The sequence below is a fragment of the Motacilla alba genome, chromosome 24, assembly GCF_015832195.1.
Source record: "Motacilla alba alba isolate MOTALB_02 chromosome 24, Motacilla_alba_V1.0_pri, whole genome shotgun sequence".
Lineage (NCBI taxonomy): Eukaryota > Metazoa > Chordata > Aves > Passeriformes > Motacillidae > Motacilla > Motacilla alba.
The window spans coordinates 3,460,046-3,484,896 of NC_052039.1; the positions used below are offsets into that span (position 1 = coordinate 3,460,046).

The 24,851-nt window shown below is 51.5% G+C and overlaps 3 protein-coding genes across 8 annotated transcripts in view; 2 read left to right on the forward strand and 1 right to left on the reverse strand.

Annotated features, from left to right (window-relative positions):
- Positions 1-152: 152 nt before the first annotated feature.
- Positions 153-5,909, reverse strand: THYN1 (thymocyte nuclear protein 1). Of its 2 annotated transcripts, none has more exons than XM_038161605.1 (8): positions 5,789-5,909; positions 4,442-4,525; positions 3,272-3,498; positions 2,758-2,826; positions 2,016-2,108; positions 1,323-1,418; positions 463-613; positions 153-381 (listed from the first exon to the last, which is right to left on the reverse strand). In XM_038161605.1, the coding sequence occupies exons 2-8, from the start codon at positions 4,482-4,484 to the stop codon at positions 335-337; spliced, it is 726 nt and encodes a 241-aa protein (XP_038017533.1). In that variant the 5' UTR covers positions 4,485-4,525; positions 5,789-5,909; the 3' UTR covers positions 153-334. The 2 variants fall into 2 exon arrangements, with proteins under 2 accessions (XP_038017533.1, XP_038017532.1); XM_038161604.1 differs by lacking the exon at positions 5,789-5,909 and adding an exon at positions 5,185-5,319.
- ACAD8 (acyl-CoA dehydrogenase family member 8) lies at positions 5,380-15,192 on the forward strand. Of its 2 annotated transcripts, none has more exons than XM_038161601.1 (11): positions 5,380-5,505; positions 6,940-7,040; positions 7,406-7,575; positions 8,233-8,342; positions 8,654-8,730; positions 8,980-9,117; positions 9,758-9,893; positions 9,994-10,091; positions 10,938-11,090; positions 13,532-13,634; positions 14,449-15,192. In XM_038161601.1, the coding sequence occupies exons 1-11, from the start codon at positions 5,424-5,426 to the stop codon at positions 14,499-14,501; spliced, it is 1,221 nt and encodes a 406-aa protein (XP_038017529.1). In that variant the 5' UTR covers positions 5,380-5,423; the 3' UTR covers positions 14,502-15,192. The 2 variants fall into 2 exon arrangements, with proteins under 2 accessions (XP_038017529.1, XP_038017530.1); XM_038161602.1 differs by lacking the exon at positions 5,380-5,505 and adding an exon at positions 6,600-6,839.
- A 1,409-nt stretch (positions 15,193-16,601) lies between these two features.
- The window catches only part of LOC119711362 (beta-galactosidase-1-like protein 2), a 32,845-nt gene continuing 24,595 nt past the window's right edge, over positions 16,602-24,851 (forward strand). For 2 of the 4 annotated variants that reach the window (XM_038161502.1, XM_038161503.1), the window contains exons 1-5: positions 16,602-16,782; positions 20,616-20,675; positions 22,054-22,251; positions 22,392-22,460; positions 23,810-23,905. In XM_038161502.1, the coding sequence (XP_038017430.1) occupies positions 16,700-16,782; positions 20,616-20,675; positions 22,054-22,251; positions 22,392-22,460; positions 23,810-23,905 (506 nt within the window). In that variant the 5' untranslated portion in view covers positions 16,602-16,699. The remainder of the gene's footprint in view (positions 16,783-20,615; positions 20,676-22,053; positions 22,252-22,391; positions 22,461-23,809; positions 23,906-24,851) is intronic. The other 2 variants (XM_038161504.1, XM_038161506.1) reach the window with 1 other exon arrangement.

The window sequence follows — 24,851 nt, forward strand, 5'->3', positions numbered from 1 at the left end:
ATTCCTTCAGGGATTCCTTCCTGCAGAAAAAATGTCCCTCTTCAGTCCATGGAGTTGCACTAGATCCCAAACTAGACAAAGAAGATGAACCTGTTTCTTTCTCAAGAGATAAACTGCAGATTTTCCTACTATTAAACCCCAAGTAGCTGCAGTTGATTCCAAAAGGCTTTATTTATTGAAAAAATAAGCAAAAATAACAGTGTGTCAGGGGAAGGGACGTGTGGCTGCAGACCTTGTGGTGGCATGTTCGTGGTGCTGTGCTTGAGCAGGTGAACATGAGAGCTGTGCTGGTGGAGGAGGAGGCATCAGCGGGCTGGGTGGGAGCTGTGCTGCTTTAATGTGGCTTTTCCTCTTCCAGGCTCAAGACAAAATCAAATTCCTCTGTGGTAAGGAAGGAAAAACCATAATTGGAACTTGCAGCTTGCCTGACAGAGGGAATCAAGAGTCCTGGGGGGGTCTCACCTTGTGTCAGGGGCTGGATGGACAGACGTTGCCTGCTGAAGAGCATCATGTCCTTGAGGGGCCCCCCATCTGCTTTGTGTGCCTGGTGGTGAGCCTTGATCTCCGACAGGGGGATGAAGCGCTTGGTCATCCTCACAAACTGCACGTCCACCTGCGAAGGGAGGGCAGCACAGCAGCAGGTTGGACAGGGACACAGCCTCCGGACAGCCCAGAAAATCTTGGAGGGATAAAGATTTCGAGCTGAAGGGAGTGAGTGACTGAGGGCACGAACAGCTTGGAGGCTTTGCCTTGCTGAGGGCTAAAAGAGCTTCCCAGTATTTGTGGCAGGTGATTTGTTGGCACTGTGCACCAGCAAGGTGCATTCGTGTCACAGACAATGCAAAATTCAGATGTGGGATGTAGGGAGCCCATGAACACTCCCTTCCCTACAATTTAGTGTGCCTCAAACCTACAGCTTTGTTGGCTGTGCACTGACAATGGTTCTTAGCTCATTTTTCTAACTCGGGGTTCTGCCATGCATGGAGGCCAGCTCTGCAGCCGAGATCTGAAAATGAAGAGAGGCCAGCTCTGCAGCCAAGATCTGAAAATGAAGAGAGGCCAGCTCTGCAGCCAAGATCTGAAAATGAAGAGAGGCCAGCTCTGCAGCCGAGGTTTAAAAATTTAGGGAGATACATTTTGGCAGCCTCCTGGAAGGGATTGGGGAAAAAGCAGAGAGAATAGGATTGAATTTTCTCTTGAGAGAGAAAAAGGGAGCCAGGCCAGGACAGAAGCTTAAGATTTTCAATATGAGGAAAGAGCCTTCTCCCTTCTCTTGGCTTGCACACAGAGCTTGAGCAGCTGTATTTAATACAACACATTACCATGGACCACTTGGGGTTCTCTTTCCTGCTGGTGGAGTCATAGTGAGGATCCTTCTGATCAAACTGTGTGTGATCTGGGTAGGCCTCCTTTACGATCTGGAGCAGAAGGGGAGAAGAAAGTTTCCATCAGTTCAGAGCACCTGTCAGCAAAGGGCATGAGAAGTGACAAGGAGTAATCCTGGTGAAAAATCAGCCTTGCTTTCCCTGAACTCCATTCTAACAGTTTGCTTTACATTTCTTGGGTGGAAGGAGTGCAGAACAGCGAGTGCAGCATCACCTGCTGGAGATCAGTGTGGAAGGAAATGCAGCAGGGGAAAACTGGGTAGCTGCTGCTGCTGATCTTTGTGATGAGTTCTCCTCTTAAAGAAAAAGCTGTTGTGTGCCCTGGTTTTATTGGACTGCCTTGTGGGCTCTGCTGACTAGAATGTAGTGAGTCAGATTGGAATCAGAGTGTGGAACAGCACTTGGCTTGGCTGGGAGTGCCCCGAAATGTCAGCAGGAAAACAGCACAGTGTGGTTCCATCTCTCTGGGGACACATGGCTGAGTCAGCCCTGTAGTGCTGAGCTGAGGTGTCCTGGGCTTATTCCCTGCTCTCACTGGACAACTCCTGCACTCTTTGGTGCTGAGACACCAGCAGCAAGCTCTTTGATAACCCATTCCTTACCACTTCTCCCCAAAACACAGACACTCACCTTGACGAGGGCCACAATGCCGGGTTCTTTGCAGTTACTGTGGTAGAAGAAGGCCTGCTGCCCAAGTTTCATGGATCTCAGGAAATTCCTTGCCTGTCAGGAGTAAACAAGATACTTTCAGCTCTTTCTACCAAGCTCTCAGGGCTTCATTAGAAGCAGCCAAGAACAGGAACCAACAAGAGGAGAGGTAGATGTGCTTCAGAATTACTCAGATAATGTTTCCTGCAGTTGTCATAGAGATGGTTTTGTGTTGGAATGAAATTAAGTAAAAAAAAGGCTAAAGAGCAAGATCCTGTTGGTCAGAAAGTGTGTGGGAATTCAACAGCTCAGCCGCCCTTGCCCAGGAGAGCAGTCAGCAAACAATTCAGAGCAGATCTTGTGTAGGGGAACAGGGAATCCGGTATGGTACAGGGATCATACACAGCAGGGCAACACACCTGGAATTCCTTTGGAACAGAAAGCTGCGCACTGACAGAGGATTTGGGTAAGTACAGACTTGCTCTAAGGTATCAAAGGTTGGTCTAAGTGAAAGAAAAACTGGATGATCTGACAGAATATTCACCAGCCTGCATCTACCTCTGACCCAGAGGCCACTAAACAGGAGTTGACTTCAGATCCCTGCCAAAATGCACCTGCATGAGCAGGCAGAGTGCCCCAAGAGGAAATGCTTCAGGCACAGGAACAAGCTGTGGGCAGAGCCACCTTCTTTACTGCTGTGTCAGTGCCCCCATGTGCTTCCTACCTGGTAGTTCCTTACTCCATCCCAGCAGGTTGTCTGATTAGGCTGAGCTTTCAAATCGTCAACACTGAACTGCCAAAGGAAATGAAAATAAACATTCATTCAGGAGCTTTCTGATCTTTACAGTGGCATTGTCTGCACTGAGCCTAAGCGTTTGTGGCTAGCAGCTCCTTCAATTATAGCACAAACCTGACACAATTTTTATCTCCCACAGGACCTACAGAGAAACCTTTACAAAGCAGCAGTGTGAAGGCAGAGTCTGAAATAGATGCTGCTCCTGTGACCAGCAGCCAAGCATCCTGAGGAGCATTTCCTCTTGTATTACATGTATGAAACCCCAAGGTTGTCACCTTGGACAAGAACATTTTGTTTTTCTATTTCCAGGAGGACAAATGGGTTTTGAGGAGAAAAAGCAATCTGAGTTGCCTGATGCTGTCCCTCAGCATCTGGGCACTCAAGGTGGGCAGGAGTGACCCTGCTGCTGTCCTCTGCAGAGTGAGGGGGTGTCAGTGCTCACCTTCACATCCACCCCCTTCTCCAGCCTGCTCTCAGGTTCTGATTTCAGCAGCCAGTGACAATATGTGATCTTGCTTTCCTCCCCACCAGACTCAGATTCTTTTTTCTTCCAGTTCTTCCATCCTGACTTGGAGCTCCCAGCTGGGGCTTTTGCAGACTTCTCTTCTTCCTCCTTATCCGAAGTCTCCTTCTCAGTTTTGGCAATTTTAGCATCAGGTTCTTTTTTATCTTAAAAGACATTGAGATAAAACACATTTTGTTTCAAAACATATTTTTAGTTGTCCAAGCTGTTTTCACATATTTGACTACAGCAGGAGTTTGGGGCACCACAGGTGCTCAGGGTAAGGTAGCAGCATTATGCACCAATGGTTCTGAGTATTTCTAATTTGCATCTGAAATAAGGATATTTTTGTGTCTGCAAAAGTATAGTTTAATGCTCCCAGTTAGTAATAAAAACACCTCGGGATAGACCATGTTTGCCCACATGAAGTGTAGTTTGTTTTTTTTAATTAATTGCTGAGAAATCAGCTCCAGGCAACAAAGTAGACTTAGGTGAATCTGGTGAGTAGAGGAACATTCACCAGCAAACCAAGCTATTTCAATTCCTGCAGGAGTTGGAAATCATAGCTTAACCTCCACTGAGCTACCTGTTCAGAAGGGATCCTTTGTTTCTTCAGGAAACAGACAAAAAAACCCCCAATTATTAAGTGATTAAAGGGTAAAAATGTGGTTATTTGCTAGAGCGGATCAAGCAGATGAGTGGCACAGATGTGCAGTTTTTTCATCTTGTACTTTAAACACCACATCATGATGCCTCCAGTGCCGTGTTCTTGCTTTTTGTTTTTGCAGCTGGTACCACATCAGGTCCTGCCACTGCACAGGGTGTACTCTGACTGACCAACTCTGCTGTGCAGGGCCTGAAAGCTCTGCAAAAATGGGGCCGAATTCCATTTCCTAACACCCTTGTGCCGAGAATACATCACTGTCCTTATCACACACCTAACAAGCTTGTCTCAGCCGCGCTTGGGTGCTCAGCCCATTTGGCACAGGAAATGCTGTCTGTAAGACTCTGCCTGTGAAAGACAGACGGTTAATACGGCTGTCTGTAGTTTCACTATAGCCTGGAACCTCAAATGAGAGGTGCTAAATCAGTCAGGATGTCAGCACAGACCTGCTACTGCTCCTTTGTCTCTCTTTCTGCTCGGCCAAGGCATCTCTGGTCTCTCTGAATTATCTTCTCTTCACTGAGAAGCACCTGATGGACGAGAGAAGGAGGAGGAATTACTGCTGCTTCGGGAGGCTGAAAAAACTAGAGTCGGCTGAGGCAGAGAGCTGCAAGCGCTGTAGGGCGAGTGGAGAGCAAATCAATCTTTCCCTGAGCTCAGCCACTTCCTCTATCAGTGTGAATGCTGGCAGGGCTTGGGGACCGCACCCTGGAGCCCTGATGGACACCAGCAGCAGGGCTGGATCGCCGCTGCACCGGGGCAGTCCCGAGGGTGCGTGGGCAGAGCGCGGCCCCTCTCTTCTTTGGCACAGGAGCCGCGCTGCTCCGCAGGGCTCAGCCCAGCCCGTCGGGCTCCGTGTGCCGCCGGCCGGGCTCGCCCGAGTCCCCCGGGATCGGCTCCTTCCCTGCAGAGCGCCAAACGCACCTGGGCGCGCTGGCCGCAGGTGGCCGTGCCTGGCCAGGGGGGTTCGCTGGCTGACCCCCAGCTCCCTCCCGGCCCTTCGGACCCCGGGGCTCCGGGAGAGGCGCGGGCGGGCCGGCCCATCCCCTGCCCCCTCTGCCAGCAGCACTCGCACGGCTCCGAGCCCGCCGCCTCCCGCCAGGCCGGCTGGCATCAACTTTTCCGCCTTCTATGCCAAGCTTTCCCCTTCCTCCCTCCCTCCTTGCCAGCCCTCCGAGCTCCCGCTCACCAGCCCGGGCCGCTGCCGCCGGTCCTGCTCGGGGCGATGAGGATGCTGGCGGAGCCGGGCGGGGAGGAGGAGGAGGAGGAAGCGCGCTCGGAAGCGGTGCCCGCTATGCAAAGGCCGGGGCAGGGCCGGCTCCCCTCGCTCCCTCCCCGCCCGGGCGGGCGGCGCCGGGGGCAGGACTACAGCTCCCAGCCTGCCCCGGCGGGAGCCGCAGCCGGGAAGCGGAGCGGCCCCGCACGGCCATGGCCATGGCGTGGCGAGCGGCCCCGCGGGCGGCGGCGCGGCTGCTGCTGGGGCGCCGGGGGATCGCGTCCTGCATCGACCGTAAGGAGCTGCCCGGCCCCGCCGGGACCCCCCCGCGGCCCGGGGCAGGCGGGCTGGGGGAGATGGACGGCGGGTCGGTGGCCCCGGACCTCCTGTCCCCGCCCGGAGGGATGTTCCCAGCTGCTCGTGTCACTGCTCCGGGTGTCACCGCTCCCCGTGTCCCTCCTCCCCGTGTCCTGCTCCCGGTCAGGGCGGTGCGGGCGCGGTCACCCCCAGCTGGTGCCTGGCAGTGGGACAGAGCCCGCAAGGAAAGGTCTTTCCCTCTCCCTGTCCCTCCTTTTACCTTGTTAGACCGTGCTCAGCAGTGGGACAGAGCCCGCAAGGAAAGGTCCATCCTTCTCCCTCCTTTTACGTCTTTAGACCGTGCTCAGCAGTGGGACAGAGCCTGCAAGGAAAGGTCTTTCCCTTTCCCTTTCCCTTTCCCTTTCCCTTTCCCTTTCCCTTTCCCTTTCCCTTTCCCTTTCCCTTTCCCTCCTTTTACCTTGTTAGACCGTGCTCAGCAGTGGGACAGAGCCCACAAGGAAGGTCCGTCCCTCTCCATGTCCCTCCTTTTACCTTTGCTAGGTTTTCACAGTTTTTCAGATTTGATACTGAATCAAAGAATATCTCTCAAAGAAGGGAGATTTTAAAAAAGAAGGAAAGGGATTTTTTATATAGGCACACTGATAGGGTGAGGGAGAATGGATTTAAACTAAAAGAGGAGAGATTCAGCTTAGATATTAGGAAGAAATTCCTCTGGCAGAATTCCAGCTGGCACAGGTTGCCCAGAAGTTGTGGATGCCCCGCCAGGTTGGACAGGGCTTGGTCTCGTAGAAGGTGTCAGGTGGTTGGAAGAAGATGCTCTTTAGGGTTCCTTCCAATCCAAACCATTATGGTTCCAGAACGCTTTGCAGATGAATTGCTTTATGTCTAAATGTAACAACAGTAAAAACTGAGGCAGCAGCATAGCTGTGAATTTCAGGAGAGGAACAAGCAAAACAACGTTGGATCTATGTGTCGGTGAAGTAGGAGGTTTCAAATGCAGAACCTAACTAAAGCTTTAGATGCTGTTTCCAAAGGACTGCTTTATTATTTGCTTCCAAGTCTCCTTTCTTTGAAGTCCCAGCACTGCTCCCTCAGATTTCTTTAGCACAGACTCAGTGAGATGGAGTGACTGTGCTCCCCTGTCCTGGCTTTCTGATGTAGTTAGCATGGAGCAGACACAGACAGCTGGGATCTTGGGTTTGTTTTGTCCCAAGAAAGCCCCTCCCAAAGCCCTCTGCTCTCAGCACAGTTCATTGCATTCCTGAGGAACAGAGAAATGGTCTGTGCAGCAGAGACCCCGAACTGTTTGTGTGAGTAAGGGGCACCTTGAAATTGTTTGGGGTATACACAAGGTGGTTGTGCTGCTTTCCCTCAACAGACACATGTTCTAATCTCTTGCTGCTTTTCTAGCATCCACTGGACTCACTGAGGATCAGAAGGAATTCCAAAAAGTTGCCCTTGATTTTGCTGCCAAGGAGATGGCTCCTTACATGGCTGAGTGGGATGAGAAGGTAGGACAGCCTCACAAGGGTTGCACTGCTCCCTTTTTCCTCCCTTAGCACATTGGCACCCATAGGTCTCACTGAGGGGGTCCTGCAATAGCTCTGGAGGTTGTCATTGAAGCTGCTGCTGTAGCTGGGGGAGGGGAAGTCATCAGAAATACCTTGAAGCTTTCCTAGCCAGGTTATTCAATCACCTGGATCTTGGATTCGCTGCCGAGGATGGAATGTGTCTGTGATGGTTCCACCTCTTCTTTGGCCCACCCAGCTGACTTAAACTCTGCAGGACGGTGGGACTCAAATTGGTAGCCCAGGGCTACCCAAAGGGACTGAACTGACCCTGAATATTCATTGGGATATGTCTCCTGCCCCAATAGGAAATATTCCCTGTGGAAACGATGAGGAAGGCAGCCCAGCTCGGATTTGGTGGGATCTATGTGAAACCAGATGTTGGTGGCTCTGGATTGTCACGACTTGACACCTCCATAATCTTTGAAGCTCTGGCAACAGGATGTACCAGCACCACTGCTTACATGAGCATCCACAAGTGAGTGTGCAGGGGTGGATGGTGTCAGCCTGGCTGCTCTGTGGGCTCTAAATCCAGCTACAGGCAGCTCCCTGGCTGCTGCTCATTATTTATATATTTAAATGCTGACCTCGAGTACACACATCCCTGTGAGGATCCCTGGATGGCAGTAAACAAATAGGCCACAAGGACTGAGATGCCACCAAGAAGTAATTTTAGCTTTGTGGCATGCAAGATGGGATTAAGTTCTGGATTTTGTTCTCTGCTGTGCCACTTAAGCTGTCTATAGATAGTAACCTGCCTGGAAAAAGCCTTTGTGCCTCGGCCGTGCTGTGACAGAGCCCAGAGGCACCACCTGACCCCAGGGCTGTCCTGCTGGTACAGACACGTCCAGTGACAGGTCACTTGGCACAGAGAGCTGCAATGATGCTGCCTCTTTCTTCAGGTGCACTTTCCTGGAGAGGGAGCAGGGCTGAGCGTGGAGGGGAGACTGAGGCTCTTAAACAGAACCTGCTGTTGCACAGGGCAGTGAGTCTGTGGTGGATGGAAGGTGTAGCAATACATTTTCAGGCCTCAGGGCTTGTGGCTCAGCTCTGTGGAGCTTTCCTGTGTTCAGCCAGGCATGTTCTTGTACAACCGATGTTCAGTCCTGAATGTGCTCCTCCTCTCCCACCCCAGCATGTGTGTTTGGATGATTGACACCTTTGGCAACGAGGAGCAGCGGCGCAGGTTCTGCCCATCGCTCTGTAGCATGGAAAAGTTTGCCTCTTACTGCCTGACTGAGCCAGGTGAGCATCCTCAACCAGGACATCTTCTCCTCTCTCTTTAACTGCACATGAACATTGTAAAGGTCCTGACTGAGCCAGGTGAGCATCCTCAACCAGGACATCTTCTCCTCTCTCTTCAACTGCACACGAACATTGCAAAGGGTTGGCGGTGAAACGTTTCTTTCCATATTTATTCGTGAAGTTGGGGAGAGGCAGATGATGGTTGCTGAGATGCTCATGGTACAAACTCAGGTGTCAGGGTATGATCCCAGGGAGAATTTGTAGGATCTGGACCTTCTGCTTCACTGGCTGCTTCCTTGCTTCTCAAACAGGGAGTGGCAGTGATGCAGCTTCCCTGCTGACCTCAGCTCAGAGGAAAGGGGACACCTACGTCCTGAATGGCTCCAAGGTACCTCTTTGCTCCTGCTAAAGTGGCCTGGGTCTCACTGTCCTTCCCATCCCTGCTGTCTCCTCACCTCTGTGCGTTCTCCCAAGGCAAGACGTGCTCTGCAGAGCTTTCTCCAGCTGGGTCCCTAAATGCCTCCGGCTGTGGGGTCTTTGCCTCTCCATTTCTGTACCCTGCCAGCTGCTGCTGTGGGTCAGGGTTAGTTTACAAACCCCCCGAAAGCCCCACTTCTCTCGTTGTGCCCTCCTGCAGGCCTTCATCAGCGGGGGAGGTGACACGGATGTGTACGTGGTCATGTGTCGCACAGGGGGCCCCGGCCCCAAGGGCATCTCCTGCCTCGTGCTGGAGAAGGGAATGCCAGGGCTCAGCTTTGGCAAGAAGGAGAAGAAGGTAAGAGGCTTGGTTTGTGCTTCCTGTGTGCTTGAGGGAAGTGCAGGACAGAGATCATAGAACAACAGGATCATCAAGGAAAGAGGAAAGACCTCCAAGACCATTGAGTCCAACCTGTGACTGATCCTCACTTGTCAGCCAGAGCTCTGAGTGCCACATCCAGGCATTCCTTAAACACCTGCAGGGGTGCTCACTCAAATACCTCCTTGGATAGCCCATTCCAATGCCTGACAGTCTTTTCCAGGGAGAAATTCTTCCTGATGTCCAGTGTGAGCCTCCCCTGCACAGCTTGAGGCTGTGTCCTGTGGTCCCATTGGGCTTGTCTGTGCCATTAGGGATCTCTTAATGGATGGGATTGGAGTCCCAGACTGGCATGATTTTACCAAGTGGTGAAGTTTGCCCAATACCCATCCATTTGGTAAGTGAAGGATTTTAGTCTCAGGAACACCAAGATCTCTGGATTTGTGCCTCTTCTCAAAAACACCCATTCCAGTTTCCACACTGAGGCAGAACCATGCAGACCGTGGGTGCTTTGTGGCAGCTTGGCAGTGAGACCGAGGGGTTGGGAGCAGGCTGGCGGTTCTGTGTTGGAGTTGTGCTGCTCCTCAGGCAGTCTGGAAGGAGCTCTGTTTTTTCCCAGGTAGGCTGGAATTCCCAGCCAACTCGGGCTGTGATCTTTGAGGACTGCGCTGTTCCTGTGGGCAACCGGCTGGGAGCTGAAGGGCAGGGGTTCAGCATTGCCATGCAGGGCCTCAACGGAGGCCGGATAAACATCGGTGAGAAAGCCAAAACAGCCAGGGGAGGAGGGCAGGACCTTCTTGCTGCCTGTCTGAAGTAGCTTCACCTTCACTCTGTGTCCTTGGCTTCTCCCACCAGCTTCTTGTTCGTTGGGAGCTGCTCACGCCTCAGTTCTCCTGGCTCAGGAGCACCTCACTGTCCGCAAACAGTTCGGGGAACCGCTCGCCAACAACCAGGTAAGGCCTGCAGCAGCTCTGCCCTCCAGAGCTGAGCCCTTCCTCGTGCTGCAAGGGCCAGCCCTCCCTTCACAGGGTCTTCCCTGGGAGGTCAAGAACACACTTGGTATATGGTATAGGTTGGATATTAGGAAAAAATTTTTCACCGAAAGAATAATAAAGTACTGGAATTGTCTTCCCGGGGAGGTGGTGGAATCACCATCTCTGGATGGGTTTAAAAAAAGACTGGACTTGGCACTTGGTGCCGTGGTCTAGTTGAGGTGTTGGGGCATAGGTTGGACTCGATGATCTTAGAGGTCTCTTCCAACCTCATTGTTCTGTGATTCTGTGATATTATTCTATATTATATTACACTGTGTTACATTACATCTAAACTGAATCTGCCAAGCACTCAATTGCACTCCAACTGCCCAGCATCTCCTGTCTGTCAGCCGACAGTCCCAACACACACACACAGCTGGCCCTGACAGGCCAAGGAACCAAAACTCCATCACTCTGGGTAAACAATGTCCATACTGCATTCTACTGTGGCGCAAACACAGGCACAGAAAATTATATTGAATTGTTCTCCTTTCTCTGAGGTTCAGAGAATGTGAAAGCCATAAATATTCTTGGGAAGAACTGTGCCTTGCTTTTCTCTGTGAAGAGAAATGTGGGGCTCCACAGGTGCAGCAATGGCGATAAGAATTGTTTCCCATCCTTTCCTCTGAGCTCACAGCCCTCCCCAGGACAATGCCTGGGAAAGTTTGCCTCTCTCTGTGGAGAGAGCTGCGGCTGCAAGCCCTGCCTGGCGGCGGCGGGGCTGTGGCTGGCAGGTGCTGACGGAGCTGTCTGTGGCTCTGGCAGTACCTGCAGTTCAGGCTGGCAGAGATGGCCACCCGGCTGGTGGCGGCGCGGCTCATGGTGCGCAACGCGGCGCGGGCGCTGCAGGAGGGCCGGGAGGACGCGGCCGTGCTCTGCTCCATGGCCAAGCTCTTCGCCACCGACGAGTGCTTCGGGGTAGGTGCCTCAAACACCTCTTGGCATCCTCACTGCAAGCTTGGAGACCCCCCCCTTAATGCCCAGGGTGCCAGGGAGAAGTTTGATCTTCTCCCTGAAAAACCTTAATTTAAAAAAAAAATCTTAAATTTAATCTTAATGCCCAGAGTGTCAAGGAGAAGTTTGATCTTCTCCCTGAAAAACCTTAATTAAAAAAAAATCTTAAATTTAATCTTAATGCCCAGAGTGTCAAGGAGAAGTTTAATTTCCCTGAAAAAACTTAATTTTTAAAAAAACCTTAAATTTAATCTTAATGCCCAGAGTGTCATGGAAAAGTTTAATCTCCCTGAAAAAACTTAATTTTTAAAAAAACCTTAAATTTAATCTTAATGCTCAGAGTGTCATGGAGAAGTTTAATCTTCTCCCTGAAAAATCTTTTTTTTAATCTTTAATCTTAATCTTAAATTGTCTTAAATTAAATCTTTAAAAAATCTTACCTTTTTTTTAATCTTAATTTTTTTAAAGATTTACCAAAAAATCTTACATTTTTTAAAAGATTAAAAAAACCATACATTTTTAAAGACTTAATCTCAAATCTTAATTTAAAGATTAAGATCTTTAAATCTTAAATTGGTGAACCAAAACCACTACACGACCCAAAGCCAAGCCCAGAGCCGGGACAGGATCTTTTATAAGACCCCTGGAGGCTGAAGGATTAATCTGGGAGATTTCAAACATCTTTCCACTGTTCTTCCTTGGGGGCCAAAAGGGAGACAGGGCAGGGAGCAGAGCATTTTTATTTTCCAAGGAAAGTTTGCATGTTGTGGTCTTTCCTAGACCGCTGAAAAATTACATTATTGCTTTGAAAATTATCACTGAAAAATCCCTTATTTTGTTACTTTATCGAAATGTTCCCATAAACAGAAAGCAAGAAGGGGGAAAAAGAACTCGACATTTCCTATCCCAGTGCCATTTAGAAGCTGTTTATGTGCTCAGCAGTTGGAATTTTTGCTGCTGTTCCGTTTTCCATCCCAAACTGGGGGACAGGACGCACGGAGTCGCGTTTCCATGGAAACAGCGCCCTGCCAGCCCCTCCCCGGGTGGCCGCCAGGTGGCGATCGGGCGGTTCGGGTTTGCAAACGGCGGAAATGCAGCGAAAATCGCCTTATTCCCTAAAAACACCCGTCCCTGGGCATCCCTGGGTGTTTATACCCATGCCTGGGCATCTGTAACCATCCCTGGGTATCCCTGTACCCATCCCTGGGTATCTGGGCCCATCCCTGGGCATCTGTGCCCATCCCTGGGTATCCCTGTACCCATCCCTGGGTATCTGTGCCCATCCCTGGGTATCCCTGTACCCATCCCTGGGTATCCCTGTACCCATCCCTGGGCATCTGTACCCATCCCTGGGTATCTGTGCCCATCCCTGGGTATCCCTGTACCCATCCCTGGGTATCTGTGCCCATCCCTGGGTATCTGCCCATTCCTGGGTATCCCTGTACCCATCCCTGGGTATCTGTACCCATCCCTGGGTGTCTGTACCCATCCCTGGGTATCTGTGCCCATCCCTGGGTATCCCTGTACCCATCCCTGGGTATCTGTACCCATCCCTGGGTATCCCTGTACCCATCCCTGGGTATCCCTGTGCCCATCCCTGGGTATCTGGGCCCATCCCTGGTTGTCTGTACCCATCCCTGGGTATCCCTGTACCCATCCCTGGGTATCTGTGCCCATCCCTGGGTATCCCTGTACCCATCCCTGGGTATCTGGGCCCATCCCTGGGTATCCCTGTACCCATCCCTGGGTATCTGGGCCCATCCCTGGGTATCTGGGCCCATCCCTGGGTATCCCTGTACCCATCCCTGGGTATCCCTGTGCCCATCCCTGGGTATCTGGGCCCATCCCTGGTTGTCTGTACCCATCCCTGGGTATCTGCCCATTCCTGGGTATCCCTGTACCCATCCCTGGGTATCTGTGCCCATCCCTGGGTATCTGTACCCATCCCTGGGTATCCCTGTACCCATCCCTGGGTATCTATGCCCATCCCTGGGTATCTGTACCCATCCCTGGGTATCTGTGCCCATCCCTGGATTTCTGTACCCATCCCTGGGTGTCTGTGCCCATCCCTGGGTGTCTGTACCCATCCCTGGGTGTCCCTGTACCCATCCCTGGGTATCCCTGTACCCATTCCTGGGTGTCTGTACCCATCCCTGGGTGTCCCTGTACCCATCCCTGGGTGTTTCTGGGCATTGCTGTTCACATAAACACAGCCGTGGTGTGAAACAGGGAATGTGCTAGCACCGAGAGCAGCACTGAAGGGGCCTGAGAGCCACACCACATTTTTAAGAGATGAGATTAGGTGACCAGGAAAAAAAAGCGAGCCCAGGTTCCTGGGTCCTTAGCGAGCTTGTGGCACTGTTGTGTGCTGCACAAGTCACCTGAGAGCAGCGTTGTCCCCCTAGATCTGTAACCAGGCTCTGCAGATGCACGGCGGCTACGGCTACCTGAAGGATTACGCGGTGCAGCAGTTCGTGCGAGACATCAGAGTGCACCAGATCCTGGAAGGTAAACGACACTGCCAGTACGAGCGAAGTTGGCCGTGGGGTTGGGAGAAAAACTCCCCTGGAGGCCCCCACCTTCCCACATGACCCCTATTCTTGGGTTTCAGAGCCCTGCTCTGTCTGAGCATGAGGTGTGGCATGTGTGAGTGCCCTGGCTGGGAGCTCTGGCCATGTGGGAGCAGAGGAAGATATTTAGTTGGCTATTTTAAGAGTCTTACAGCAGAGGAAGATATTTAGTTGTCATGTTAGCAGTGCCTCTGTCCAGTTTTCCCATTCCTTCTGGCCACGTGATGATTCTCCCTAACAATTCCTCTCCTGTGATTTCGGTCTGTTTGCACTCCTTGACATCCTGTCTCTAACAGTGTCCGGCCTTTTCTAATCTCAGTTTGGCCTCCTAAATACTCTGTTTTCCCCGCTTTGAAATCCCCTCACCTACAACCAGGGTAGCTGGTAAGGGATGTGCTCTTTCTTACACCAAGTGGGCTTGCAGCCTGTGTGTGGAGCATGTGTTAAATGTACAGCAGAGAGCTCAGATGTTGCTGTAAATCCAGTTCTGCTCAATGCCTGGTCCTGCATCCTCCCAACGCTCACATAAAAAGCAGCAGCAGCTTTCCCAGGCAATATGCTGGCCCTTGGCAGTTGGGTTTTGGCCCAGCCCCTCCTGAATGCCACTGCAGCTGGTGGGAAGAGCTCCTCTGTGCTGTAAACTGCTCATCAGGGGAGAACTCTCTCGGCCTTTTGAGGGGAAAGTACTGGACCGTGCCTTAACTGTGTACATGCCTTAACTGTGTTTCCTGTGCATCCCCATCCTGCTGCAGGTACCAACGAGGTCATGAGGATGATTGTGGCCAGGAATCTGCTACAGGGCTGAAGCCAGGAGCCTTCGAATCCCTCCATGTGTTACAGCTCGGCCTGTTTCCCTCCCCTGCTCTCTCCCTGGGAGTGGAGAGGGGGATGCCCCAGTGGAAACAGCCTTCCTGCCTTATCCACAGCCGGCTGGCACAGCTGCACGCCGTGCCTGGCAGAGCTGCTGCCGCCAGGCTGGCATTGTGCGGCCAGAAATCACAGCTGTCAGTGCAAGCCTCTGGCTCCAGACCCTGCTCCTGGCCTGCTCGCCACACGTCCTCCTTGGAAAAAGAAACACCAGAGCTGCTGCTCACCTCTGCTGAGTCAGAGACTCACTGAAATCTGTATTTTGAAGGAATTAACTGCTCACAGCACCCCTGGGAACAGATGATCACAGGCTCTAACCAGAGGGTTTTAATCCCAGGATGCCTCTCCTTTAGCTAGAAGCACTCCCTCTTTTCCCAGCAGCCTTTTCCTGATGTCCCAGCCACTGCTTGTTCTCTGTATTCCCACTACATCTTGGTGCTTAATCTCAAAGAAGCCTTTGCAGCCCAAAAGTGCAAATGAAATAATAAGGTTATCTACAGAAATACTGAGTTCTGTGGCCTCCAATCACTGAGGCTGTGAACAATGTAAGGGGAGTAAAAATATTGGTAAATTAATAACTGTTTTTTCCTCTCGATTTTGGAATCAATAAAGCAATGATGGAAATGTTACTGGAGTGGAAATTATGGGAATTTCCTTCTGTGGTATTTCAGGTGTTTAAACAGAAGTAACAGGGAATTTTTGAAGTGGGTATTGCAAAATAGTTTTGCTTGAGGGCTTTTTAGATGATGTCTTTGTTAACCCCTTCAGGACAGCCAGCTCTTTTTTGTCATCAGTGCTTGGCAGGGGAAAGATGGCAGAGCATTAGCAGCAGAATCATGGAATGGGTTAGGTTGGAAGGGACTTTAAACTCATTCCAGCCCTTGCTGTGGGCAGGGACACCTTCCACTTGTTTGCTCTCAGTTTCTGCTGTTGCTGGCAGGCCCTGAATGTCCCCTCCCTCATTTTATTGCACATTGAATTTGCCCCAGAGGGCAGTTTAAAGGATAAACACCTGTGCCTCAAAGAGAAGCAGCCTCCTGCCCACGGGAGACCCTCTGCCCGCCCAGGGGATGGATGTCCTGGGCTGGGAGGGTCTCTGGACAGTGGGAAGGGGTCTCACGCTGGCAGGGAGGGGTCTCCAGCTGAGGTCTCTGCCCAGGGTCCCTGTCTGAAGTCTCTCCAGGGTCTCCAGGGGGAGTTCCTGGCCAGGGGTCTCTGGATCTCCCGGGACAGAGATCTCCCGGGATCTCTATTGGGGTCCCTGCCCGGGGTCTCAGTGCAGGTTCTCTCCCGGGGGGCTCTGTTGTGGGTCTCTCTGTGGGATCCCTGCCTGTCTCTCTCTGGGCTCTCTCCCGGGGGTCCCTGGCCATGATCTCAGCCCGGGCTCTCTCCCGGGGCTCTCTCTCAGTCCGGGCTCTCTCCCGGTGCTCTCGATCCATGTTCTCTGTCTCATCTCCATGTCCTACCTCTCTGTTCAAGTTCTCTGTCCATGTTCCTAGTCCCATCTCTCTATCCATGTTCCCTATCCGTATTCTCAGTCCCACATCTCTATCCATGTTCCCTATCCATATTTTCAGTCCCACCTCTCTATCCATGTTCCCTATCCATATTTTCAGTCCCACATCTCTATCCATGTTCCCTATCCATATTTTCAGTCCCACCTCTCTATCCATGTTCCCTATCCATATTTTCAGTCCCACCTCTCTATCCATGTTCCCTGTCCATATTCTCAGTCCCATCTCTCTATCCCTGTTCCATGTCCATATTCTCAGTCCCATCTCTCTATCCCTGTTCCCTATCCCTGTTCCCTGTCCCTGTTCCCTGTCCCTCGTCCTCAGTCTGTCTCTCCGCTCCCCTCAGGCCGTTCCCTCACGGCCGCGCCGCTCCCTCTCCCGCCCCGCCCCCGCGGCCGCGCGCGCCCCTCGGGCAGCCAATGGGAGGCGGGGGCGCGGGCCGGCGGGGCGGGGCGGGGCCAATGGCGCGCGGGCGGGGCGGGGCCAATGGCGCGCGGGCGGGGCGGGGCGGGGCGGGCGCGCTCTGGGCGGGCGCCCGGCGGGTCGGGGGTTCGGGCCCGGGGAGGGGCGGCCGGGGCTCCCAGGCTCCCGGGGTCCCGGTCCCGGCCGCGGTCCCTCCGCCATGTGGCCGTGCGGGGGGCGGCGGCAGCGCCGCCTCGGGGGCGTCGCGCTGCTCCTGGTCGTGCTGTGGCTGCTGCTGCGCAGGTGAGAGGCGGGGGGCGCGGGGGTCGCGGCCCGGGGGCGGCGGGCGGGGTCCCCGCGGCGGCGGGGCCGGGCGGGGCCGGGCGCGGGGCGGCTGTCGGAGCCCGCCGGGCGCAGGCCCCGCCGCTGGGAGCGGGGCTGGCTGCGGGAGAACTGCGCATGGATGGAATCGGCGGCGCCGGTGGACGGGAGAACGGTTGTTAACGTAATTGGCGTAATTAGCGTCCTGCGCGCCGCCGGGAATTACCGGGCGGGAGGCAGGCTCGGTAGAATCCCACCTTTTCCGATGGGAGACCTCCGCTCCCATCATTCCTGCCGCGGAGCGGGAGCGTGGGAAGGAGCCCGGCGGAATGACCAAAGCTGTAAATAAATATTGCACCTGATATCCACTGCCCGTCCGTCACCGAAATACCGGCGGGGAGAGCCGCTGCCGGCGCCGTGAACCAGCTCTGTGCTATAAACCGGCTCTGTGCTATAAACCGGCTCCGTGCTATAAACCAGCTCTGTGTTTATTATAGATCAGTTCTGTGCTATAAACCACCTCTGTGCTATAAACCAGTTGTGTGTTATAAACCAGCTTTGTGTTATAAACCAGTTCCGTGTTTGTTATAGATCAGTTCTGTGTTATAAACCAGCTCTGTGCTGGTTATAGATCAGTTCTGTGTTATAAACCAGCTCTATGTTTGTTATAGATCAGTTCTGGGTTATAAACCAGCTCTATGTTTGTTATAGATCAGTTCTATGTTATAAACCAGTTCTGTGTTTGTTATAGATCAGTTCTGTGTTATAAGCCAGCTCTGTGTTTGTTATAGATCAGTTCTGTGTTATAAACCAGTTCTGTGCTGGGCTCCCGCTCCGTGCCGACCTTGGCTCGGGAGCCTTTGCCTCATCTCAGCGCTGATGGAGGATGCGCTCCGCGATCAATGGCTCCCGCACATCTCGCCCGGCTCCGGGCTCCCTGACGTTGTTTCCCTCTCTGGGGCTGCCTCTCCCTGCTCCATGTCCCCAGAGCAGTGTGGTACCCAGGGCCATGCCCACCTGTCCAGGCTAACCCTCTCCCCCTGCTTCTGCTGCTCCTGTTTCACACTCCAGACCAGCAGCTCTGTAGCCCACCAGGAGCAGCGAGAAGTTGTTTGAGGTTCTGGTTTGAATCCCACGTGATTTAGATCACGTTCATTTTGGGGGTGATGCTCTTTTCCATGTTTGTGGCTTCCAGGGGTCAGAAACTCCTCAGTCCCTCACAGTGACATGCTGGAAAATACACATGGATACGTATGGAGATGTAACAGTTATTTATTGCCAACTGGATTGTTTTATAATGCGTTCCTAAAGTCATAGTTGGAAGTAAACCTGATCCTTAGAGCTATGGAAAAGGTTTAATAAATCTTTGCATAATTAGAAGCAAAATTCTTGCACAGCTGGCCTTGGATTTGTGCCACCTGGGTTCCTAGGGAGGATTATTGCAAACTGATACCTGATGGAGGCACAGAATCTGTCTCTTGTAGGAGTGTATCCAAAAACCCCTGTGTGCAGCATAAACCGTGTGTGCAGAATAAGCTGTTTTACAGAACATTGCTGTTACCTCAGCCATGCTCTGGGAGCAGGGGGGCTGTGCAGGGCAGCGAGCTGGGAGCCAGGGCAGCTCAGAGCTTTCACTTTCCGCTGGCCAGAGGAAGCCCAGAATAAACAGCAAAGCCCTTGGAGGTCTCAGTGGAGCTTAGGGATTAGCAGCACAGTCCCTTGTCCTCTGAAGCACATCCTTTAGCATCAGCAAAGGAATTGTTGGCTTTTTTCCCTTTTTCCCCTGGTTTGGCTGTTTTCCATCAGCTTTTTCTCCCAGCTGCTCTGGCTATGGGGTGGTTGAACACCAAGGGTTGGTGCTCAATTAGAGAGATTTTTCAACTCTCTCTTGCAGAGAGGACTTCAGCCACATTTGTGTTTCAGAGCATGAGCAGCATGGCTGTTTGGTTCAGGAGTTAATTGGGACTTTCCTTTTCCACGTGTTGTATTTTGCACTTCAAATTCCATCTTGCAAAGGCTTATTCCATCTTACTGGGCTACCTCATCCAATCCAACTCCAGAGTCTCTGCTCTGGGGTTAGTTGGTGATGGAATGGTTGTTTTTGGGGTTTTTTTGCAAAAGATTCTTCCCGGAGGCAGAGATGAAATCACAGAATCGTGGAATCCTAGAATTTGTGTTGGAAAGGGTATTAAAGATGAACCAGTCCCACCCTCTGCCATGGGCAGGGACACTTCCACTATCCCAGGTTGCTCCCAGCCCCATCCAGCCTGACCTGGAACACTCCCAGGGATGGCTCCTGAGATTGACAAAGAAGGCCAGGAACCTTTAACAAAGAAAAAAAAAAAAAGAAAAAGATTATTTGCAACTGTTCTGTCATAGGAGTGAGAAAGAAAGTCTTCTGGGAGCTATAAATTGCTCTCAGGAGGAAATGCAGAGCCCAGGTACACTTGAAACTCTGGCAGTCCAGCTCAGGGTAACAGGACAAAACTCTGCTGAGTCACAGAAATGTTTCTTCCTGAGGTGACTTGAACAGATCCTAATGAGAAATGTGGGTTTCGGGATATCTAGGATAATGTGTTGAAAATATTGGGAGCCTGGGAGCTTCCTACCAGCCCTTCCTGGGGAGAAAAAGCAATGGAGCTGGGGAGTTTTATAGTAGGAAACTTGATGGGAATGTGCCAGGTTAGTTATGCCAGGGATTAAGAAGATGAGCTTAAGTGATTAGTTTATTTTTATCTGGCTGTGAGTGCTTCCTGAGCACAGCCTTCATTCTGGCACCATTCAGCAGCACTTCTGCGTGCAGGGGTAGTTTGGAGCTCTACCTAGCTAAGAAACAACTTGGGAACTCTTTTCCAACCTAATCTTGAAAAACTGGAGTTTTGCATCTGCAGACCCCTTTGAGCTGTCCACCTCTGGGTAACAGAAGTAGAGGTAACTGCAGGTTTGGTTTGCCAGAGTCACAATCTGTAATTTAGCAGCACAGAGGGGCAGGTGGCCATGGGGTGTCCTGTCTGGGGCTTGAGAACCTTTTCCTCTGCTGCTGAAATTTATCGCAGTTCCTTGGGAGCAATGCTGCCATTTCCCAGCCTCGTGCCTCACTCTCTGGCTGTTTCTCATGCAGATGAGCATGTTCGGTCCTGTTCTCACTCGGGCACGCTTTAAATGTGGCAGATTGGTGTTTTGTACTCATTTCTCCTGCCTGAGCAGCGCCATCATCAAGAGCTGTTGTTACCACCCCACATTCTGATGCAGCGGAGTCTCCTTGCTCAGCACTGTTTCTGGGATGTAGGAATGTGCCTCCCGTTGACAGAGTGACCAAATTATCCTTTGTCTCCGAAAAAAGGAAAAAAGCCCCAAAGAAAGAGCCCATTCGTTCCGTTCCTCGATTAGGTAAAAAGACACCTCACAGGACCTGGGGGATTTCACCTCACACTTAAGGATGGCTAATTGGACAGGAGCCAAAAGTCCTGCTTAAGCAATTCACTAGGAAAAGAAGAGAACAAAGGGACTAATTGCTTTTGTGGGGTGTTTTACCAAGAGCAAGAGCCTCTTGCACCTGGCTCGGGTTTTCTCTGTAAAGAGTTTTGTTATTTTGCCTTTTATTAAAACGTTTCTGTTTCCAACACTGCCCCAGAAGCCATCCTGCTGATTTCATGCCTTCTAAAGTAGCTGAGCTATCTTAGGTATAATATAAATCTCCAAGAGCTTATGAAACCTGGCTCAAAGAGACCCTGTATCCCTGGGAATGGCTGGACAATCAGTGTGGGTCTCCTTGCCTGGGGGCAGTGAATATCTAACCTGGCTTCCTTTTGCAGGTATTACCCCTGCCTGCTGCCGGCTGTGTCAGAGCCCTGTGAGAATGCTCTGCTACTCAGGTACCCTCTGAGCTTGTCAGCCAGCCCTGCAGTGCCCTGCAAGCCTTAGATTCAGCTCCTTTTAGTCCCCCTGGCCTGTCAGAGGCTGCTGGTTAGCAATCCCTGTGAGCCACGAGCTCTGAGCATCCTCACCCTCTGCTAACAGCTGCTTCACACGTAGCCTAGGCAGCAGCTGGAGCCTTAGGTGTGCCTCTCCTCTCTCACTGTGGTTTTCTCCCAAATGTGCTGCTCATTCCTGCTTTCTGGAGCTGGGAATCCATTGCTCACGTCTGGCTCTGATGAGGATCAAGCTGCCGTTGTCTGACCCTCTGTGTGTTCATGGGGTGGGCTCAGGGAGGCAGTGACTCTGCTCTGTGCCTTCTTGGTAAGATGGGGGCTTGGTTCAGCCAGAGTGAGCTGAGAGCAAGGCCATGAGCAGTGCAGGAGCTGTGACAGCAGGATGTTGACCCTGGTGAGTGCTGAGGAGCTGCTGGCCCCGTGGCTCTGGTTCTTCTGGCAAGTAACATTTTCAGGATTAACACGAGCAGTGATGTGGGCAGAGGTAAGTTTGTGGTGACAGCTGATTTAGTCTCTCCTAGGTGATGAATATAATCCAGGGGGTTCATTAAATTGAGGAAAAGGTTCTCTGTTCACAGGGAATCAGGTGAGGGGGTTTTATTTTTCCCATGCTTTGAGTTGGAAGATGCCAGAGGCCCCAAGACATTTGGGATGGCAATGATGAGGTGCAGCTGCTGTTGGAACATGGGTCTGGAAATCAGCCATGTGCCCTCTTCCTGCAGAGCAGGGAGATGTTGAATTCCATCGGTTGGGGAAGTGTTTGTGAGTATTGTGAGTGAAAACTTGCCCATCCATGATTTCAGCAAGTGGGTTTCATGCTCTGTGCCTGAGCAGAGTCAATTGTAGAGCTTGGCACATTGGCTTGGGGGTTCAGCAGGGAAGCAGCCAGGGAAATGATTTAAATCCACATTTGGGAAGATATCCTAACTGGCTTGGAGCTTTCTGAACCATTTCTATGCTCTGTAGGACCAAGAGTGTGGCTTGCTTGAGAAGCAGGAAGGTCAGAGCTGGTCTCAGGTTGCACCAAGAGAAATACAGGCTGGAGATCAGGAAAAAGTTTTTCACTAAAAGAGTGATAAAGTTCTGGAATGGCTGCCCGGGGAGGTGGTGGAGTCACCATCCCTGGGTGTGTTTAACAAAGCCTGGATGTGGCACTGGGTGCCAGGCTTTAGTTGAGGTGTTTGGGCTGGGCTGGACTCGATGATTTTCAGGATCTCCTCCAACCTGGTCATTCTGTGACTCTGTGCTGGGTGAGGTGCAATGAGGAGGACACATTCCTCCCCCAGGACTGGCTGCTCACACGTCTCCTTTTCTCTTCCAGGTTTAACTGGAGCGAGCTGACCCCTCTGGGGCTGTGGGGGAGGACGCTGGGCCTGCAGACAGAGAGCTCCCAGTTCCTGCTGGAAGGGATGCCCTTCCGCATCCTCGGCGGCTCCATGCACTACTTCCGCGTGCCCCGCGAGTACTGGGAGGATCGCATGCTCAAAATGAGAGCCTGTGGCCTCAACACCCTCACCACGTGAGTGCCCTCCCTGCCCGGCCTCTCCACCGGGCCATAATGATGTATTTCCATGCTTCTTTTTGTGGGAAAAGAATAATGGGGCTTCAGTTTTTCTCTGAGCATGCCAGAGCTCACCCCTCACCTGCTCTGCCTTTCAGCTACGTGCCGTGGAACCTGCACGAAAAGGAACGAGGCAAGTTTGACTTCAGTAAAAACCTGGACCTGAGGTATGTGGCACGGACAGCTCTGTTATGAAATACTCCTGTCCTGGTTTGGACAGACAGGTGCCTGCTAGGGAAGGCAGGAGCCTCCCTGAAATGGAGAATGTAAACCCCCTCCCTCCAAATTGCTATAAATTTTAAATTAAGGGGCTCCCAGGCAAAAAATATGGGAGCAGGAATAACAGTTCTTTAATAGGGAAGAAAATAAAAGGATAAAATAAACAATGCAGTAAACTAAACCAACACTGCCAGAGTCAGAACACAGCCTGACACCCTGTGGGTCAGGGTGCTGGCAGCAGTGCCATTGGAATTGTGGCTGCAGCCCTCCTGGAGTGTCAGGGCTGATTCTGCTGGAGCAGGGATCCTGGAGAAGGGTGGAGTCTTCCTCTGAAGCTCCAGTGGGAGAAGAGGCAGTTGCTGTTCCTCTGGGAATCCAGTGGAGAAGCTGTGCTGGTGTTCCAGGGTCTCAGATTATATCCAGGCAGGAATGCTTGGCTCCTCCCTCTGGGCTCCCATCTCCCAGGGGGATGCTGCAGTTCTTATCAGCCATGCAGGGACATTCAATGGCCTCTTATCAGCAGATGTTCCCCCAGAGGGAGGAGTGGCTGTGGAAGAGATAAGGGAAACTGCCACTGAACAGCAGCCAGCTGCCATGCAGATGGCAAATAGAATACGATTTGCTTGGCAATCCAGGACAACTCCTCTTTGGAGGGGAGGGGGTGTGTGGTCTTTGGGTGAAGATGTTATGTCCAGATGTGCCTTGATCAGGCAATGGGGACTCCTTCCTTCCCCTTCGTCATCCTTCTAGAGTTCTGGCAACTTAATCAATTTAGCTCCAATCTGTGGTCTTTGCTGGGGTCCCCAGGGTGAGGGAAGAGATGAATCTGACTCCCATGTTCTCAGAAGGCTGATTTATTATTTTCTGATATTATATTATATTATATTAAAAGAATGCTTTACTAAAACAATACTAAAAGACTGCAGAAGAAGGATACAGACAGAAGGCTTAGCAAGAGCTGGATGGTGATTGGTCATTAAGTAAAAACAATTCACATGAAACCAATCAAACATGCACCTGTTGGCAAACAATCTCCAGAGCACATTCCAAAGCAGAAGAGCAGGGAGAAATGAAACAGATAATCATAACTTATATTTTTCTCTGAGGCTTCTCAGCTTCCCAGGAGAAGAAATCCTGGCGAAGGGATTTTCCAGAAAATATCACGGTGACACCAATCCAGTGTGGTTACTTCATCATGCAATTCCCTTCTGCTTTGCTACCTGGATTCAGGGGTGATTGGAGTATTAGGGGTGGGCGTTCTGCAGGCAGACAATAATTCCTCTGTCTGGATCCCCAGGGCCTTCCTTTCCCTGGCAGCTAAAAATGGGCTGTGGGTGATTCTGCGCCCTGGACCTTACATCTGCTCAGAGTGGGACCTCGGGGGCCTGCCCAGGTGAGTGTGGAAATTGTTCACTTCAGGGAAACATCAGGGACAAACAAACCCCAGGCTCCTGCTCACACAGTCCAGGCTCCTTCAAAGGAATTGCTGTGGAATGGCTGGCTGCTTGATGGGGATATTTATTTTCTGTGTTCCCAAAGCAGAAATTATTTCATTATCTCGTCATCTTATGGAGCTCTTCTAATTTTTTTTGAGTGTTTAAAATAATTATTTTATGGTATAATGGTTACAGCAAGAAAACAGAATTGGGGGAACCCATCTTGCTGTTGCACCTTGACTCTGCATAACACGGAGAGGATTTGCAGCTTGGTGTGAGAATTTGCTCCACCTCAGCTCCATTTTAAGAGTCCTACCAGAAATCTGCATTATATGGCTGGCAGTAATGAAACCCCACAACTCTGCCAGCCTCCTGTCGTGTTTTGCCCTGAAGAGCACAGCTGGAGGAGGCTCTGGGAGCCCTGGGACTTGCCTGGCTCCTGAGTGGAGCCAGTGCCAGGTTACCACTTGTTTTCCTGACTGCACAGAGCTCAAACCTCACTGGACACACTTGGGGGTTATTTTTTTAGCTTTTCACTTTTCACCTGCCTTTGGCATCAGAGTTCAGGTGTCAGGGACTTACTCCTGAGAGCAGAGCTCCTCCTGATCAGAGCCAGAAGCCACGTCCAGGTTAGATGATGAGAAGTGCATCTACTGTCAGTTGTCACCTCCCCCATGTGGTTTTTTTTTATCAGACAGATAAAAAATTCTAATAAAGAGCAACAATACTATTCTCATTTTCCAGCTGTAGAGGAGATGATTTTTTTTTAAGTCCACAAAGCCACATTTAGCTAAGAGTTGAATAATCTTTGGAAAGATATTAGTTAAGGCCTCATTTTGCTGAGAAAAGGAAGATGCAGGCTCATTCCCCTTAAATTGTTACAGCATTATATTGTTCTGCTCT

Coding starts and splice junctions, on each gene's coding strand:
- THYN1 (XM_038161605.1), bottom strand. CDS start 4,484: ATGCCTTGGCCGAGCAGAAAGAGAGACAAAGGAGCAGTAGCAG. Junction 2,827..3,271: donor AGAAGGGGGTGGATGTGAAG/GTGAGCACTGAC, acceptor TTCCTTTGGCAG/TTCAGTGTTGACGATTTGAA. Junction 2,109..2,757: donor ATGGAGTAAGGAACTACCAG/GTAGGAAGCACA, acceptor TACTCCTGACAG/GCAAGGAATTTCCTGAGATC.
- ACAD8 (XM_038161601.1), top strand. CDS start 5,424: ATGGCCATGGCGTGGCGAGCGGCCCCGCGGGCGGCGGCGCGGCTGCTG. Junction 7,041..7,405: donor TGGCTGAGTGGGATGAGAAG/GTAGGACAGCCT, acceptor CTGCCCCAATAG/GAAATATTCCCTGTGGAAAC. Junction 8,731..8,979: donor ACGTCCTGAATGGCTCCAAG/GTACCTCTTTGC, acceptor GCCCTCCTGCAG/GCCTTCATCAGCGGGGGAGG.